The following is a 19,167-nucleotide window of genomic DNA, read 5'->3' as shown; positions in this document are numbered from 1 at the left end:
CCCTCCTGGATTCCTGTAGATAAGCTGAGCTGGGGCTCTGGTGAGTGCCGGAGACCCCCAAGTAAGAACAGGTGCCGCTAATGTCACTGATTTTAGATTCTCTGTGTATCCAGAGAAAGGGGGGCTGTTTTTTGCTCCAGTAATTGCCATGTTGGACATTCCCTTTCGGATCACAAGCGTGTGACTTTTCTGATGAGGAGAATGAAAGAGGATTTGTCCCACTTTTGATCCGGTGTTATCAGGAGAAAAATAAAGATGCCAGTATGTGCCACTGTATAGGAAACATCAGGTCCAAGCGATTCATTCGCAATGTAGCTGATTCTCCTCTGCCGAACACATGTCGTGAAACATTCTGAGGCTGGTAGAATAAACCTTTCGATCATATTTAGAACCAAAGTCAAACCCCCGTGACACAGTTTGTGATGTAACATAATATTCACAATTTTCATAATGTTCCCGTCTTACGGAAATCCGCATGCCTTTTTCATAAGCTCAGTTATTTGAGAACCAAAAAAAAGATTGTATGGCTCATTTTTCAAATATTTTAAAGACTTGGCTCAAGACCATGAGTTATACTCCAACATATGGACAGCAGTGGAATATCATGTATTCGGACCACAACGTAAAAATACTCCATTCGTAAAAGTCATGCTTTCAATATCACAGAAAGTAAAAATTACGACATATTATATAAATAGGCTGACGTTAAATCATGAGTAATCTATAGGTTATTAGCCCACTGTATACTGTTGTGACCTGAAACTAAAAATAAGTGGTTATATTTTTGAATATTATATTTAAAATCACAAATTTAAGGTAGAAACAGACACGAGTAATAATTATCTGGTCGATGGAGCCCAACAGAGCGTCTCCCACTTCTTCCACTCTCCGTCCGCTGCTCCAGCAGGTAACTGTTTATCATCGACGTGGACGCGACTGTGGACACATGCGCGCACCCGCGAAGTCATACGTCACCGCGCTCGCTCCTCTTTCTCGCGCGCTGGTTAAAAAGAAGGAGGAAAGAGCACGGGAAAACATGTGAGCGGTCTGAGGACTTTAGTGAGAGACAACTTTTAAGTCTTCTATGTTTTTTTGTGACCCCGTGTATGCACAACCCGCCGTGTTGTGCTTACAAGGATTTACATCTAAAGGAACGTCTGTTGCAGTTGGGTTTTGACTTTTTGATTTCATCAGGATAAATTATTATTGTTTTGCTTTTATATAATTTTATTTCATTTTATTTCTGAGTTTTACTGTATAGGCGAAGTAGAAGCAACAACAATTTATTTTAAACAGCTTTCTATATAGCAGAGTCAACATTAGGACACCTGTTCTGATTAGAAGCATATTTGTAATGTTATGGTAGTAATAGCCTTCTGCTGCTTAGAATAAATAAATACATAGGCTGCATTGCAGACTAACCCCACTCATATTTTCGAAAAGGGGACCACAACTCTTTTTTTCTAGTTTTTTATATTTTTATATAGCATTTTCATTTTTTGTCAATTTTGTGACTTTAGTTTTTTTTTTAAACTATGAAGCATTTGCAATTTGTGCTCGTCCTGTCCATCGCGGTCAGCGTGTGGGAATGTGGGGACGCCAAATTCGGCGAGAGGGGAGAAATTAGCCCCAGGAGAAGAAGATGTTACGACGGAAGCTTGCCCAAGCGGCTGAAGAAAAGGGAGCGAAAAGTGTTGCTTGACGGCAGCAACAGCGGAGAAGTTTGCCACAGGTTGTACCCTCGTGTGTCCTGCTGTCCCACCAGGAGAGCCGCCTATCAGATCCTGCACCGCAGGGATGCCCGGGTAGGTTAATGTCCATCCACCACGCTGCATTTTCAAATTAAGGCACCGGGCTTTTACTGCTTGAACGCCCCAGGAGATGCATTTCATCCACAGCCCTTTTTGTATTGTCATTCTAGCTCTTGTTGCAGGCGGCTGAATGTGGGTGGGGATGGTCAGGGGGAATAGCCCTTGGGTATGCTTCCTGAAGAAAAAGTATTGTTTTAAAACAAAGCTAATGTGCGCGTGTGTGCGTGCGCGTGTGTGTGGTAGCCTGGCAGGTGACCTCACCATACCGTTGTGTTATTTAATATCACCGAAAGGTTCGCCCTGTACAATCCCCATTTGTGAAATGCACGTTGTGTCTGTAGGCTCCTGCTGTGCTATCACGTGTGTATAATCTCGCATGATCTCGCTAACCCTTCAATATCTTCTCAGGATCATTTATTATATTATTATTATGCTCGTATACTGTATCCTTTCTGTCAAGGTTTACCTGTTTCTTTTTAAATGTTGTAATATTTTTTATAAACTTATCTGCTCCTGATTTTGAGGACGCATTTTGTTTACTGGGTGTCTTTCACACAGTCTGGTGCGACACTGATTTAGCTGTGCAATGCGCCTCGCCGTTACCATGGTAATCATTTGCCGTTTTTCGTTACTTCTCGCCACAGTCGACTTTAAGTGTCAGGAGAGGGGGACAGCCTGCTACACACAAACTGTTGCAAAGGTAGGAAGCAGCCCGCTGGTGAACCGTCCACACGTTTATTAGTTTGACCGCTGCTGATAACGAACTGTTTACCTCTCGTCTGTTTGACAGTCGTTATAGTTCTCAGCGGTATTTCGGTGTTACCGTACAGGAAGTAGTTCGGTGACCGTGTGACCGTTGAGGGGAAACAATCCACGGAATGTAGCGCGCTCGCACTTTTACGACAAAGTCGTGTCCGTTGTGGCAACGACCGGAGTGACCAGATAAATGCAACAATGTCGCGTAAGCAGGAATTTTAAACATTCGCTTAGTTTCCGGTGGGGTTAAAGGCATTAAAAATATAAAAAAGCGACTGTATGCAGCTGGTTCGGTTGGATTATCACCGAGAAATTTCCCTGTAAGCCCGTTCCTCGAATCACTCAGTAGCTGGGTGGTATCTTACTTTGTGCTGCGACAAAAAGCCATATTGCATCATTTAATTTGCCCAAGTCATGCAAATAAGAGGAGGAGGAGGGGTGAATAGGACAAACTCGACTTCTCCTCCTCCCCATTACACTGCCCACACACGGAGCCCTTTCTGATTATGGCAAAAGAATAACAACCACACCATTGTGTTTGTTGGTTTCACTAATGGGAGAAGCTGGAGAACATCACTCTCCCCCACTCATCAGCCCTGTCCAATCGCAATGCCTTTGAGAGGGTGTGTGTCCTTCACTATATCCCCCTGCCAACCAATTTACACCTATTCCCTGAGGACAAGTGTTTTGTTAAAGCTTAGCATTGCCCACATCAGCGCTCTCCCCCTCTCTCCGTCTCAATAACCATATGAGGTTTGCACAGTGTTACTGATTTATTGCATTTGAATGGCAAGTGTTTTTTTCCTCCCAAGTTCGGCATTGTATTTGAATATGTGTGTTCCGGCAATTTCATTGGCAAAAGCAACCATGCAGATGCTCTCCTAGAAAGAAGTAATCCTCTAACAGCTGTTCTCCCATGTGACGCCATGCATTGCAGCTTGGTGTCGCGCCAACTTTAGTGAATGTAATGTAAACATCTGAAATAGCCTGGTAATACCTCAATGACTATTTTAGTTTCTTCCACCATTATTGCTCCATGTTTGTTTGAATATGGCTCTGTTCTTGACTTGCTTTAGCATGTCCTCAGCAAAAGTGCAACAGCTGAGCCTCATTGCCATTTTGTCCCTGCTTTTGAGGAACGTATTCACTGAGATTCAGCAAATCACAACAAACAAAGGTCCACTTGTTCTGGTTTGGATGATGGCAACATTGGAGCCCATCCCAGCAACATATGGACACAGGACATGGCTGAGAGCACACAAATGCTACTCTCCATGGACCTTGTGCCAGCCCATGGCACACAGAATCAATGGGCAAGATAGAGCAGGAGGGCAGGCATGCCCGCGACACTGCATGGCATGGGTTCTGAGGGCACGGAGACAGAGGAACACGCCACACAGCCTGGAGCTCCCTTTTTCTGTTTCTCTTTTGGAGAACGTCAACAATTAGAAGAAGAAAAATGTCGACCAAAAGGGGGATTGAGATCTGAGTTTAACCATGAAATCTCAATTCGGCCAGAATATTTTTTTTCATCTATAATTCTGTTATACTTTCGTTTGTGATTAGAGATTATATGTTCATATATCATCCAGGTGGATCCCCACGTTTTCGCCAGATGTTCTGCTACCTGTTGGGTAAACACAGCTCTGAATAACTGCGAAACAGAAACTCTTGTCTCCAGTTGCAGTTTGTTTTGCTGTCAGAGCGAAGTGTAAGGCATCCATATGGTGGCCTTGGGTCCGCTGGCCTAATTGACTTCGACAGACTGCTAATTTGTTGATACCAGAGTGGGAATGATGTGCCTGTCTATCTCTAAATTGGTGTTTACACATGGACCTCACACAGAGCAAAGCACTACCAGCCTGCCTGGCTGCCCAAGCAGCGCTGCTCTTGACCTAAAACAGATTACATTGTGTTTTATTACAGCTAATTTGTTATGTAAATAATCCTGCTAATTTCTTTTGGATTAACTCTTTGTGTACTTTTGCGAAATGAGCTCAAGTCTTTTAGCCTCTTATTTTACTTCACTCATTTCATGCCCGCGATCTGTCAGACATGGGAATTGTAATTTGACTTTAACTGTTTATGAACTTGGGTAAGTAGGCAGTGAATGAGATTATTTCTTTGTTTACTTCTCCAAACAGACAGGGCGTTCCAACCTCAATGTTTAACAAATTGGTATCAAAGGATATAGAATTACATAATGCATAACATGGTGGGAATAGCCATTTGAAAACATCAGTGTACAGGGCGTTGTTATGATTCATTTAGTGTAGATTGGGATTGTAAAATCTCTGAAGTCATATTTAAAATGGAAAATGAGATAAGCCAGTGGACATTTGGAGTGTCTTTGCAGTGTGAATGGTGTGAACGTTCATGCAGATCGTGGTACTCTAGAGATGCTGCAGACTTTCACACCATGCAAGTGTCTGTGATCCTCCTCATTCTTCATTCATCAAATGACGCAAGGGAAAAAAGATTATGTGCAAAAAAACAACAACTGTTCAGCACAATACCATATCAACCCAAACAATAACTATCAACATGTCAAATCTGAGGATCACGTAGAATATATGACTACGTGGTGACATTGATGTTTAGCCTGTGATGTGAGCGAATGGGTTTATTGCACCGAGTGTTGCCAACCAGAGCATCTCACTTGGCACGTGTCTCATGGGAGGAAGATGTTAAGAGACAGTTGTTTTCTGGATGTGTTGTTCTAACTTTCGAGTATTTGTGTGAAGTAGAGATCCTCGTCTATCTGTGTGGTAACTGGGGTGAGATTGGCTAATTTAAGGCTGTTCAATAGGAAAGTCTGGTGAGGGCTGGAAAGTACTTTGGCATCTGCTTTATTGTCGGAACTTTCTAAATATAATATCGGGCTCAGTGGAATCATTTGGAAACACTATATTGACATCTCGGTGTTTTAATTTGACTACGTCGATTTGAAAACGCACCCGACATTCAGAATTCAAGAAGCAAAAGTTCACAGACGAACATTGTAATCAAACATTGGTCCTTGTTGCGTGTGGTCTCCAGATTTTCTCCACCAACAACACCGAATGTGGACGTCTCCTGGAGGAGATCAAGTGTGCTCGCTGCTCCCCCAATGCCCAGGTGTTGTTCCACTCCTTGGACATGGATAAGATGCCACACAGGGAGCCAGACCTGCCGCGGCTCTGCCAGGACTTCTGCCGTGAGTTCTACTACACCTGCAGGGGGCACATACCAGGTAATTATACAGATAATAATGACATGAATGTGACTTGAATTATAGCCCCTATGTGGTTACCTGGTGATACCCAAGCAAACACACACACACACACACACACACACACGACAGTTTGATCTCCCATGCATTTGAAATAAAACTGACACTTCTGATTGTGATGAATTAAAATTCATAGCAGGCCACATTTCTTATTGAGACACAGCCTGCACATGTAGAACTGGCAGATCCGTGGCCTTATGCAAGAAGTGGTGCGTCAGTAGTCTGGTCTGTGTATATTTATTTATCCAGCTCTTACCTCATCTGACCTCGCCTTCATTTGTTGCTGAGCTTGTCTCATCCGTTTACTCTCTTGCAGCCTCTCTTTACTGTTGCACTTTAATGTATCAGTGAAATGACTTGCCTCACACTGCCCATATTAGTCTGCTGATTCATCTGCAGTCTGACTTTGCACATTTGGTCTTGCAATATTTTAACTTTTTATGACGCAGTATTCAGTCTAGCTGTGTTTATGGCATCTCGCGCAGAACGTTTTGTTCTCTTGTCTCTGTTTGATTTGTTTGGATCATTCAAGTTTATTTTAATCGCCATGAATATGCAAGCATGACTTTTTTTGAACACCTTGAATGTAGTAACAATTCCCCGATTGGAGGCATTTCCTGTCGTGTGAATGGAAAATATGAGGTTGGTGTGAAAACATGCAGCAGCAAAAGCTGACCCAGCCACAGCAGTGTACCAGAAAACTAGACTGGAGCAAAATTAACTATTATATAACCTGCTACTGGATACTGCTCACCAGACTCGCCTCCTGGGGTTAATCCTCTAGTCGGCATGCATAAACACCGAGCTGTGGCGTAGACTTGACTGTCCAGCACTTTGCCTTCTCTGAGACACTTAAAAACCTGTGGCTCATGCTCTGCCACTAGTACATTTTTATTTGACAAGTAAGTTCACGTGAATCTAAACAGAGCTGAAGCTAATTTATCTCAGACTATGAGCTCTACTATGAGAAGGCAGAATCCCCAGAATAGGGAAAAAGCACATTGATGCAACAGATGTCCTTGTGGTAATGGTACCACTAAATGATAGGAACCCCTTTGCCCCTTGAAAGCTTTCGGTCTTCAGAACTTCCTTTTGAAAGGATGCAAGATCAGAGGTACCTGTGCCTTCACAGTGCATAGCAAACATGATCAAACACTTTCTGACTGTCTCTGCTCCTCCTGAAAAGTCTTCTTCCAATCTCTGTCGCAACAAACTGATTAGATCTGCTGAGATTTGCAAACAGAGAACAGTTTCAAACACACTTGTCCGCAACCCACCCACATGGTATGCTTCAGTCGAATATCAAACGCATACATTCCATCTCATACCATCTGAGTCTGCATCTAATGGCCTGCTCGCATACCTCTGACTGCTGTTGAACTACAGCGGAGGTTGTGGAGTGGGACTCCGCGGAGCCCGAAGAGGGGAAAGCAGAGGAAGAAGACTTTGAGTTGACTTGCATTACTTGCTCAGGAGCTGACAGACATATGGGCGCAGCGAGTTAAACCAAAAAAATCCTGAGAGGAATCCAGAGATGAATGCTTGCTCTCCCCAACCCCCCCACCCCCCCCAACCTCCCCCCCCTCCATCCAGCCCTCCGCAGATCAGCATATGTGGTGACGAATGACACATTTATTTTTCTACAAAGCTTGTGTGTATGTAAAACTGCTGAAGTGCATCAAGATGTCAAGTACTTTGGGTGGGCCACCCAGGTTGCCTTGGAAGATAACCAGATGGAAGTATAACTTTAGCGCTGGGGAGCCGGGAATATGGACATAATTCTGTCTCTCTCTCTCTCTCCCTCTTTCTCTCCTGTTTTTCTTTTTCTTTTACATGCTCTTCCTCTTCTCTTTTACTTGGTTCATGCTTTTCTTTCTGTGCACACTGTACAATAAAGGTGGACAATGCTTTCATATATTATAAAGGGATTAATTCGATTGTGCAGAGATACATCTCTCCAGTGAGTTATATGCGTTATTTGCATGAGCAATAACAACTATGTTGGCATTTTAGATATGTTTGATGAACATTTTTGCAGACCTGAATCTTTTCACGAGAGGCAGTTAACTGGGAATATAACCACCAACATGAAACAGACAATGTTATATCCATAACTTTTTGTAATTCAAAATCGCTGGTCAGAGGAATTAAAGTGCAACGGTAGCCTTTAACTGCATCCATAACTGTCGTCCTGCTCCCATGAAACTTCCTACCAGCCCTTGATTAGGGTATGTACTTAGCCCCCATTTCTCCATAAAGACATTTACTGCCTCCCACCTTCTCCAAACTCCTCTTCTCTCATATCTTCCTCCCCTCTTCACTCACAACCCCCCCCCCCCCCCCCTGCACCCGAGGTCCCCAACCAGCATGCTTAAGATAACTGTAGACACAAGTGAGTGGGTGGTATAGCCAGGGCTCTGTGTGTGTGTGTGTGTGTTTGATCTTCATGTTGTGTTTAGATGTTTGAGGGGATATCCTATCACCTCCAGTATTGGTGCGGTCAGCTCTTGTGGTCGGTGTGTGGCAGGAGAGGGAGATGAAAGGAGGGACAGGGAGAGTCCTGTTTGTGTTTTTATCGCTAGTGTATTTGCTCTCCTCTGTCCTCTGAGGGATTGACTACAGGAAACAATATTGCCTAGATTATGTTGAGGTCGCAAAGGGCCTCGGAGACCCACTGCACACTGGAGGTGTAGCTGTGTGGGACTGCTGTGTTTACACACATCACGTTTGGCTTGGGCACTGAAACATTGTAGGTAAACGGGCAAAGAGACATGAGGAATGATGAGATGGCAGTTGCACCTTGAATTTGCATGCCAATTTAGTAGAATACAATCAGTTATCCAAGTGGTGGCAATTATATTTAGCCCAATCTGTGGAGCTTATGACACCCTCTTTCGTTACACCCCCTTGATTCAGAAAAGGAAAAACAAAACTCAAGGAACCATTGGGCAACATCACGTCTTTGTATGGCAATGCAATCTCTCACCTGACATTTGTTTGGGTTTATTCTGAATTGCATGCCATATTTAACAGGTTGACTATTTAATTGTGCATGCAGTGCCCATCTGTTGCTAAGTAATACAAAACAGTCAGACTTGTTTGATGCAAAGAACAAGAGATCCAGACTTAATCAAGCACATCTCGAGATGCCTCAGTATTGCCGGAATAATTAAATGCTATTTCTTCGAATTAATATAATGGGGACAGTTTTTCACAAGGAAAACCATCTAACTACACTGAAGTGGCCTTTCGACATGCTGATTTTCCCAGGCGATAGTAAGAGCTGTGACACGGCGTATCCTTGAAAGAATTTACTCATTTAAATGTTCTACAAATATCCTTAGAAAGTGATGTATTATGATGTATAATGACAACAAATGTGACACTCTGTAATCTCTTCAAATAAATATGAGTGTCTCTCAGTCTTTCTGTTTCAGTGATTTCAATTTGGTTCGATAAGCATCACGATGTTGCTGGATTGAAAAATGCCCGTCTCTAAATTCTTTCCATTACGACAACTCCAAAAGCCTAATCAGAATAATGACGGTGTAAACTTATATTAACAATTCAATCTGTATGCTCTCTGGAGGAAGCATAGTTCACAGCAAGGCCCTTTTATAATCTGTGATCCATTTGGTTTGGCCCATTTCTTTTCACTTGTTCATCTCATCCCAGTCTGGCCAGCATTTGGTTTGGCTCTTCGAGCATAACTCCAACCCTCCCAAACACGCAAGCACAACCCATCGGTTCTCTCTAATTCTTCGGCCTCCCTTGCCCATACTCATGCATGTTGTAACACAGTTATTGTACAGACCAATGTAACTACAGAAATGTGTACACAGAGAGCTCAAGTACCACTGAAATAATGTTATCAGAAAACTAATTGGATTTTCCCGGTTTAGGTGTTTGCGTCTGCCCTGTGTGTGAAGTCATTTAACCATGCAGTATCTTCTACAGTCAGTGTAAGACCCTCTTTCTATGTCTCTATGTGTTGTGTTTGCTAGAACTGTTCCAGGCCGATGTGGATGAGTTCTGCCAATACTATGGGAGGAGAGATGCCAGTCTGTGCTTTCCAGATTTTCAACGAAAGCAACCACAAGGGCAAGATTCCAACTACTTGGAAGACGAGAAAAGGTTTGCAGCCTGGTTTTTATCATGTTTTGTTCCATTTGAGGATGGAGTTACACGATGAAAGATGAACATATTATTATTTAGGATGAGCTTTGGCTAGTTCCAGTCAACTTTCTGGCTTCATTAGTACTTATGAGTTAAGACATTCAGCCGTGATCTTTACGTTGTTACAGAAACATGTTCAGGGTTCATGGTTCATTCGGACATGGTCTATACTCTCAGACAGAAAATGCCATGCCATCTCCTCTCTAATCCTAAAGTTTGTCCAGACTGCATTTACTCAGCTTTGCTCACATAATGAAAATGCTTATCCTGCGTCATTCTGGTTGCCTCTCTCACAGCAAAGGTCTATGCATCATAAAGGGCTTTGCCCTTTTGTCCATGGGGGGATGCCTTTCATCTCTGTTTTCCCCGAGGCAAGAGGGCCAAGCAGTATGTGCACCTGAATATCAACGACCAACATTCAGTCAAATAACTTCCAAAAGTTAGAGGGTCCCATTATCCTCTGAGAGGTCTACTAGGATGAATGAGCTGGACTGTCTTCATTAGAGGCTGGGAGAAATTAAAATCACAGTTATAGTCAAGCATTTTGGCTCTTTTAGGACTTAAGATATGCTCATATGGTCCTCATACAATCCACAGAGAGTGTGCTGGTGTGCTAACCAGAGCACATCGAACACAGGATAGGACAAGAAATACCATTTATTAATAATGATTTCACCATTATAAATGACCAGCAGGTGTGTCAGTTGGTTATGGGCTGGGATCAGTTGTGGCCAGTCACATCAGCTTCTCTTATCTTCCTCTTATCCGTGTTCTCTGCACCAAAAAGCGACCATCTACACGGCACGGGTTCTTTTCCCTATCTCTACAGTTGTGTCAGGTTCCTGCCCAGTGGAGGGTGTACACGGGAGGGACACAAGTACCTTTCTGTGCTACTTTTGCTCCATCTGTTCAGAAGACAGTGATGGTGCGAACAGTGTTCAGTGATGCGGAGAGTAGAAATAAGTTTTAGTTGTATTATAAGAGACATGATGATAAACTGACATTGTATTTTGCATTTAATTGTTGCAGTCTTCTGGTTAAGTATGTTCCCATCTTGGCAAACGGCAAGTCACCAAGTTGGTAAACCAGCAAAGCCTTTGCAAAGGCAACATCTCCTTTCTAAACCAATGGCATGAAAAGCCAAAAGAGCACACCTGCTTGGTTTGTCAGTTGAGACGAATATCAAGTACGTGCATACCTAGACAGAAAAGTTATATCTTACCGCTGAATCTTGTTTGCTTCCTTCCAAATATTCCTGCTTCAGATTCTATCATGCCCCTTATACCTTATAATTGGATTATTCATGGCCACCGTTGGTCTCTGACCTTTTGTCTCCCTTGTTACCCAGGAAACACAAACACAACTGCTACTGTGCCCAGGAGGTGTTGAGTGGTCTGAGGCAGCCGGTGGCCGTGATGCACTGTGGGGATGGATCCCAGCGGCTCTTTGTCCTGGAGAGAGAGGGAATTGTCAGGATACACAACCATGACCTTGAGCTAATCAAGGAGCCCTTCCTGGACATTCACAAGCTGGTGCAAAACGGCCTGAAGGTAGGAATAAGCCCTTCCTTTAGTGTTAACAGTGTTGGCAGATCTCCAGAAGTAATCTGATAATATGGATATCATTTGGGCGCAGATGTAATCAAAAGAGGAAGGGGTTTTGGCTGATGGAGTATGAAATATGGATTGCTACATTGCTAGAGTAAAGAATGATGGTGCTAGAGCCTTAACGCTAAGCTTTACAACACAACTGTTTGCACCTATGTAAACGTGTGAGGAACATCTACAGCCAAGACAAACTGCTCACGATTAGAATTCAATCATATAATTACACCCAACCAGCAGTCATTCATCAAATGGGATTGTGGCTAATCATTCCGCCATTATCTGCTAATTTACTGTACATACAGCACACATTGTGCATACTGCTAATTTTCTGCCAATTCTCCCAAGACGGGTTAATGGCTTTCTTAATCTCTCCCATATTGTACCTATAAGGGTTCTAATATCCCCCTTGGTTACCCAATACTCCGGATATATACTTGAATGCCTGTGATATCCTTTCGCTTTCTCTTGTTCTCTTTGTGTAGAATAACGAGGGGGTTCTTTCTCTCTCTTAGAAGAGCTGAAAAGAATGATACGTCTTTATTTCTGTCAGGAATTAGTCGGATTCACATTGTCTGTCTGCCAGAAGAGGGGACATGATTGAGGTGTCATAGGGAAAGTACTTCTACTTCTACTTCTGTTTGGCTTTGAGCCCTCTCTGAAAATAAAATAAACATAAGCAGACCGGTATAATAAGAGATACAGTTACATGAAGTATTTTTTCTCATTTATTCAAATATGTCTAAACAAAAACACACACATCCAAAAGACAAATACTACATGCTGGTCATGCAAGTCTGCACACTACATAATGGTCAGTTGACCTGTTAGGTGCTCTCTCTGGCGAACTGGCTTAGTATGTATTTCAGGGTGTGTCTGTTTTATATTCTTTGTTTGAAGAAAGGTCACTTGGTGGTTATTATGTAGATTATGGCAATTGTTACATCATAGAGTAGAAATATTTGTTCTTTTAATATCTTCTTCTTGACATTGGAAATATTGCAAGACTTCGACATGGATTGTTGGTAATACGACGACATATACTGTAGCTCTTAGACATCTCAATGGATCTCAACTGTAATTGTTAGCGTAATGTCGTGATATTTGTTATTTTTATCCATAATCTTGCTTCATCTCAGATTTTGAATTTGAGAATAGTTCGGAAATTGTTGAGATGGCACGAGATAGGTTAGCTAGAATTGTTGTGGGGCACACTCCCAGACAGGAAGTGTATCTATCACGCATGCCTCCTGCTCCTCTACTGACAAGACCCGTTGCTTACGAGGAGTCCAACGGAGCGCAGCAAATGAATATGCAACTGGCCCCTGCGGGACGCTCCCGCTGCACTGCTGTGCTATCTTATCGTTATTCAATCCAAACTGGTTGTGGATAAAGTGATCATTATGACAATTAGACGTGGCTCGATCCCCCGCAGGCCCCAGGAGTCCTATACTGTGATGTTGGCTGGCGTAACGGGCTCCCAGCCACACGGGGTGAACAGAACCAGGGGAGGGCTAAGGTGTTTACCGGCAGCATCAACAGGATGGAGCAGCCTTTATACAGAGAGAGGAACCCAGGCCCTCAGGAGACAGGGCAGATAACGGGTTTATCATCAGCTCCACGCACATGCTTTGATTGTAATGTTCTGTGTTTCCTTCGGCTCCTCTATCCCCCTCCTTCCACGGATCCCCCCGGTGCCAATTAAGCTGAACTGCACAGAAACAATGCTGTGCTGTGGTGCTGTGGGCTCCGAGCTGCGCTGTGGGTGTTCTTCTCTGGAAATTCAATCTCCATACTATAGGAGATTGTGTTGCTTCAGCTTGGAAGCAGTCCAGTTAGTGTCTGTGTGTATATAAATACAATACACACAAAAAGATATATTATGAATATAACTTTAAGTGGTCAAATAAAACATTAGGTTTCAGCAATATTTTCTATACACGACAATGCTTTGAAATAAAGTTATTTAAAACTATCTTCAGGCAAGTTTTCCACAATTAGAGTTTCTTGTCGGAGCCTGTCCAATACAGTCATTTGAGTTGCTCAAGTTGTTCACGTCTCGTAGACTTGAGGACACAGTAGCGCCGCTTCATTCTATATGTGCCACATCATCGGATAGCAGTGCTTCGAGCCAACAAGAGTTACATAAAACTTTAAAAAGAAGCTAAGGACACAACTTTGAAACAAATTAAATATGACAACTACAATTATCCTTGAACTTGTTTGTCGTAGCTCTCAGGGCAACCTATTTTCAACAGCAACAGTTAAATCCCCAAACCATTGACTTTGATGGCAAACTTTAGCCTCTGCTCAAACAATGACAGCGCATTGCACTGTACAACTTCAGAAGAGACACTTGAGACTTGCAAGTGGACCAGTAACAGTGAGTTCTATAAATGCTGACATCTGTGAGCAGCATCCCACAACTGACAGTCCACTGACATGTAGCCTGTGTATAATAGGCAATAAAGTATTTCACTGTTAAAACAAATAAGTCACAGCATGTTATTCTTTCTTTCCCTGCTCCGTTGACAGCTGCTCTGCATTCTCAGTGGCCATCAGAGGCCCAGGGCTGCTCTCATACGGACTGAAATAAGTGGCCTCTTCGTCACTATAACTCATAATGATCTCACAATTATCCTCAAGCACGGGGCTACCTGTTGGTGAAAGAGGTTAACAAATATAGCAGTATATACAGTAGGAACAAAATAGAGTATATTCTTTGAATTTAATGGCCCAGTTTATGGATTATATCGTATTCTTGATTGGTGGCAGGATTAATGTATTTTGAAATTGTCACAAGATGTATGTATATACTGGTGGAGGAGTTTCAGGGGAAATTTGATTCTCATTGTCCAAGGGAAAAGCAGATAATACGACACATTGTCTGTGTGTGAGCGTAGATGCTGCAGCTAGTCTTTGAGTGAAGGGCGTAGACATTGCTTTGCTCCAATCAACTCATGTGGAATATCTTTTGGCGGAGGAATGCCCACGAACCCATGAGGAAGGATCAAAAGGTTTCAGGGTAACAATGCATGAACCAACAGGTGCGTCACTAGGACTCGAGGACAGCTGCCCCCGCAGAATTGGAAATCGTAGCGTTGTGTGCCCCCGCCACTCAGAAAGGACCGGCATTCAATGTAATGCACCGTGAGATGTGAGATAACAACCGCTCCTCATCCCTGCACCATACTTTCCCAGCTTTCTGTGGAGTGACGCCAACACTTTGACAGTGCCAAAGCCAGAGCCCCAGAGAACACTTGGAGGGAAAAGAGGAATGCAGAGGCAAGTGTTTGTGAAAAATGAAGAGATAATACCTCACGAGAGATTCAATCAGAGCCCCCGTGCCTGGCCTTGCGAAGAATGATGGCAGACATGAAAAAACACAAAGTGAGAAATGAAGGGGGGAGGGGGGGGATTTTATTCGACACAACGGTCATTTGTACAGTTTGAGGTTTGGAGATGGCAGGCATTATAATCTGCAACATTAACCCTTTGTTGGTAAGACGTTAAGGAGGTTAATTAGTATGACCTTAAGGGTTATGTGTTTGTTATAAAACACAGAATTGTGCAGCTTACCCCTAAATGTGTCCCTCATCCTCATCCTTATATCTACTGAAGGTGAAAAGTATACTGTGCAAAAATGTACTCAAGGCAAACATCCCTCTCAAATATGCTGAACCTAATCATGGCTCTTGGATCTACAATGAAACCCCTGAAAATTCCCTTTTCAGCTGCCACTATGTGAAACCTGCTGTTTCTCTAAATTATCTTATTTCTATTGGATATTGATATTTTGAGCTCTGCCAAGGCTATCCTGCCTATTGCAGTTCTGGCATATCAATGTTGAGCACTTTAATCACGGTATCTCCTTGGATTGACTGCAGTGAACGGCTTTCTAATGCGGTGTTTGTTTCTTGTGGCTCCGGTGCAGCTAATATTCAAGCGCTTTTAACTTCTGTGTATCATGGTGGTCCTGCCTTGATTCCGGATCTAGGCCTCTTTGGAATTGTGGTCTTCGACCCACTCCCTATAGCAAGTTTATTTTGGGTCTGTGAGTTACTGCGTCCCCAAAATCATGGATCCAGTATTTCAAAGTGGGGTTGAGAATTTCTCGCCCTGAGATGAAACCTTTTGACATTTCCTTGTGCAGTCACTTCTGCTCTCACTCACATCCAGCTGCACAGTGTGCTGCATCCAGTGCCACATAACTCTTTTTTAATTTGACTTCAGTGATCTGACATTTAGTAGTACTCGTAAATTTGGTGTGGAGGAACTCTGCCTATTTGTGGTGGAGATTTATTTGTCAACTTTTACAAGATTTCACATTGATAGAACCCCTGTGGCTTATCATGTGGGCCTCTGTTGTTGCTCATTTGTGCTTCAAGTACATTTCTTTGTAGAGAGTCATCTCTTTTTCATTCGCATGTGGCCTATGTCACTGCTGCATTTGATTGGGCCAAGTCTAACGCAGTCCAAACAGAACTACAAGACTCAAAACACCAATGTATCATGTGTTTTACTTGGCCTGTGACAGACTCCACCTATCCAGAACCTACCACTTGTGTTCAAATCAATATCCATGTTTTGATCTAAATTCCATTATTTTGCTATTTTGAGAGTGAATACCTTAAGGATGAGACGACTGTGTTATTTGTAGACATGATACTAGTTTGCTTGCCATGAGTTATATAATTTCTCTGCATGATGCTCATTTGAGCTTCTTTCTTCTTCTTTTTTAAAGAATCAAGCTGTTTTAGAGAGAAACAACCACACGGGGATTACTTTATAAACATTATTCACACCTAAGCCTGCCATGCTGTCCATTCTTTTGTCATGAAGAAATAGTGAGGGATAGTACAACATAAAAAAGGGGCGACCTGGCTAGTCTTGCAGAAGGAATGAAATGCTGTAGCTGATTATTACAGCTAACTATGATGGGAGGACCACCAGGGTAGTGACAACTGATGTAGCTGCCGCCGAGGTGAGACAAAGGTTTACATATTACACAAGCAATTTAGATGTTTTCTAAACATGTTGCCAAGACAGTGGGAGTTGGCAGCTCTTTGCCCACCCACCCCCACCCCCTTTTCTCTTCTCCCCTCAACCCCTCCAAGCCTTGAATTTTGCATGGATTTTGTGTAAACCAGGAAAGAGCGAGGGGATGGGGAGCAAAAAGCACGGACTGAAGCACTCTGCACTTTTGTGCTCTCTATGAACTGTGAGTGAGCTAATAAATTCTTTCAGCCACTCAGCGTAGCATTCACGGATATCCCCCAAAGATTACACACACAAATCACTGCACAATGGAGGCCACCGGGAGGGCCTGGGCGTCACAGGGGCCCCCCGACCCTGTGGACAAGCGCACGTAACCAGGCTGCAGAGAGGACTGGGCAAAGGCAGGGGGTTTGTAGAGGAGGTGCAGCTCTACCCAGAGTCAAATGCTTTATAATGGTTGGTAATGGTATATTCAAAGAGGTTGGTGAAGGTGTGAAGTGAAACAGGCGAGGGTAGAAAAAGAGAGAATGGGAGAATAGCAGGGGTGTGAAAGGGAATGTGATGGATAAATTAAAAAAGGGGGGGGGGATTAGAGAGGTTGAAGAAATAAAGAGGTGGGGGGTGATGGGTGTGTAGGGGTGGCATGTAGTGGTCTTGGTGATGATGAAGATGACCAAGGGGGGTGATTCAGACCCCACAGAGCAGAGCAGGAGCCAAGGAGGGACATAATTAACTGCTGGATCTTTTGTGTTTCTCATCTGACTGCAGGGCGGAGATGAAAGGGGCCTCCTAAGCCTGGCATTCCACCCCAATTACAAGAAGAATGGCAAGCTCTACGTCTCCTACACCACCAACCAAGAGCGCTGGGCCATCGGACCACACGACCACATTCTCCGTGTGGTTGAATACACCGTTTCGAGGTAATGGGAGAAGTGTGTGCCAAATCTACCTTCAAATATGGGCCGTTCACTGCCTGAAAGGAAACCCAAACCTCAGCTGCCTCATAGTCTGCAGAACATTAAACTGACCTATTAACTATTGGGTATTAATATAGCGTGGACATTTGCATTTCTTCATGCAGAGCCCACTTATTTAACCACTGAAAAATACAGGTCAGTTTACGATGTGGTAAGTCGTAATTTGTAGCGATGCATGACCGTTGGTAAAGATGCCCACAATCTGCTTTTCACTGTTTTCTTTTTTTTCTCTGGTCAAATGGTGCGATTTGTAAAAATTGGAAGGTTTTTAAATGCAATAAGAGAATTAAGGATCGGTTGAAATTGACATTTATTTGATGTTGTTAAAAGGTTTGGATAAATAAAAAACCTTGGAAGACATTTTTTGCCAGAAACCATAGTAACCGCAGTAAATATGAAAGCTTCAAGAGCACACAGAGTCATATGGGCGTTTATCTGCAACCCTCTTGTTATGATAGCGATGTCTGCCTTCTGCTGTGGCGATACCTTACACTCCCTTCAATGAGCTGTAATCTAGACAACAATCTTTTCTCACGAACGTGTTTAAGTGTTACATTTTAATTTGCATAATCACAGTTGTAAGTTTAATTTAATTATCTAATCTTAATTATAGTCTTGGCACGCAGTCTTGGTGACTACAGCGTATAGACCTTAATTTGAGGGTCCAATCGAGAAATGACAGCTAAAGTATTTGATGGTAGTTCAAGTCATTTTTCTTTCTTTGGCAAGGTGCTTTTTAAAAATTGCAGAACTACCCAAAATAACACATCATGAAATATTTGTTGCCGATACTGTGAAGCCAAATCCTCACTTTGCACTCGAACTTGTGCAACATTTAGAATCCTGTGTTACATCTCCACCCACTGTCTTTATCTCACTGAGACACTGCATTAGACTAAACGTCTCCAGACAACAAACTATTTAAAATCATTTATTGAATGTCAGCGTTCCTTATCCATGCCTTGGAGTCATTTTACACCCAAACACAATTATTCCTCAAAGTAATTTTTCAAATCATGTCTTATGCAGTTTATTTTAAACATTGCATTGTATTTCTTTTGTGGCTTTCACCCCAATCAAGAGCCACCTTTGTGGAAAGGCTACTTCCCAAGACCCTGATACCCTGATACAGTGTATACTTGTGGAAGCATATTAGTATGGACATGTTGCTCTTACTCCTGATATGTATATTAGTTACTTAATAGTGTAGCAACCATCCTGTTTGTACCCTTTGACATTAACCCAGTGACAATGAGGTGTTAACATTTTCCTTAGGAAAAACCCGAACCAGGTGGACACCCGGACTGTCCGGGTGCTGATGGAAGTGGCCGAGCTGCACAGGAAGCACCTTGGTGGGCAACTGCTGTTCAGCCCTGATGGTCTGTTGCACATCGTCCTGGGAGATGGCATGATCACCCTGGACGATATGGAGGAAATGGATGGACTCAGGTGAGATCAGCGGTCTTATGCCGCATTCACACTACAAGCGACGCAGCGACAGCGACAAACCAAAGTTTAGCTGGGTTTTTCTCAGCGCTCCAACCTTGCAGTGAAGCGTCAATCAATCACATGTT

At 43.0% G+C, this 19,167-nt stretch overlaps 1 protein-coding gene across 1 annotated transcript in view; it reads left to right on the top strand.

The window, feature by feature from the left end:
• The first annotated feature begins 1,065 nt into the window (after positions 1-1,065).
• The window catches only part of hhip (hedgehog interacting protein), a 30,760-nt gene continuing 12,658 nt past the window's right edge, over positions 1,066-19,167 (top strand). The window contains exons 1-6 of the mRNA XM_056410133.1: positions 1,066-1,805; positions 5,607-5,799; positions 9,843-9,972; positions 11,363-11,564; positions 17,385-17,536; positions 18,869-19,042. Of these exons, the coding sequence (XP_056266108.1) occupies positions 1,536-1,805; positions 5,607-5,799; positions 9,843-9,972; positions 11,363-11,564; positions 17,385-17,536; positions 18,869-19,042 (1,121 nt within the window). The 5' untranslated portion in view covers positions 1,066-1,535. The remainder of the gene's footprint in view (positions 1,806-5,606; positions 5,800-9,842; positions 9,973-11,362; positions 11,565-17,384; positions 17,537-18,868; positions 19,043-19,167) is intronic.

The sequence above is a fragment of the Pseudoliparis swirei genome, chromosome 24 (assembly GCF_029220125.1).
Source record: "Pseudoliparis swirei isolate HS2019 ecotype Mariana Trench chromosome 24, NWPU_hadal_v1, whole genome shotgun sequence".
NCBI classification, from domain to species: Eukaryota; Metazoa; Chordata; class Actinopteri; order Perciformes; family Liparidae; genus Pseudoliparis; species Pseudoliparis swirei.
This window is presented reverse-complemented; position numbering and strand designations above follow the sequence as displayed.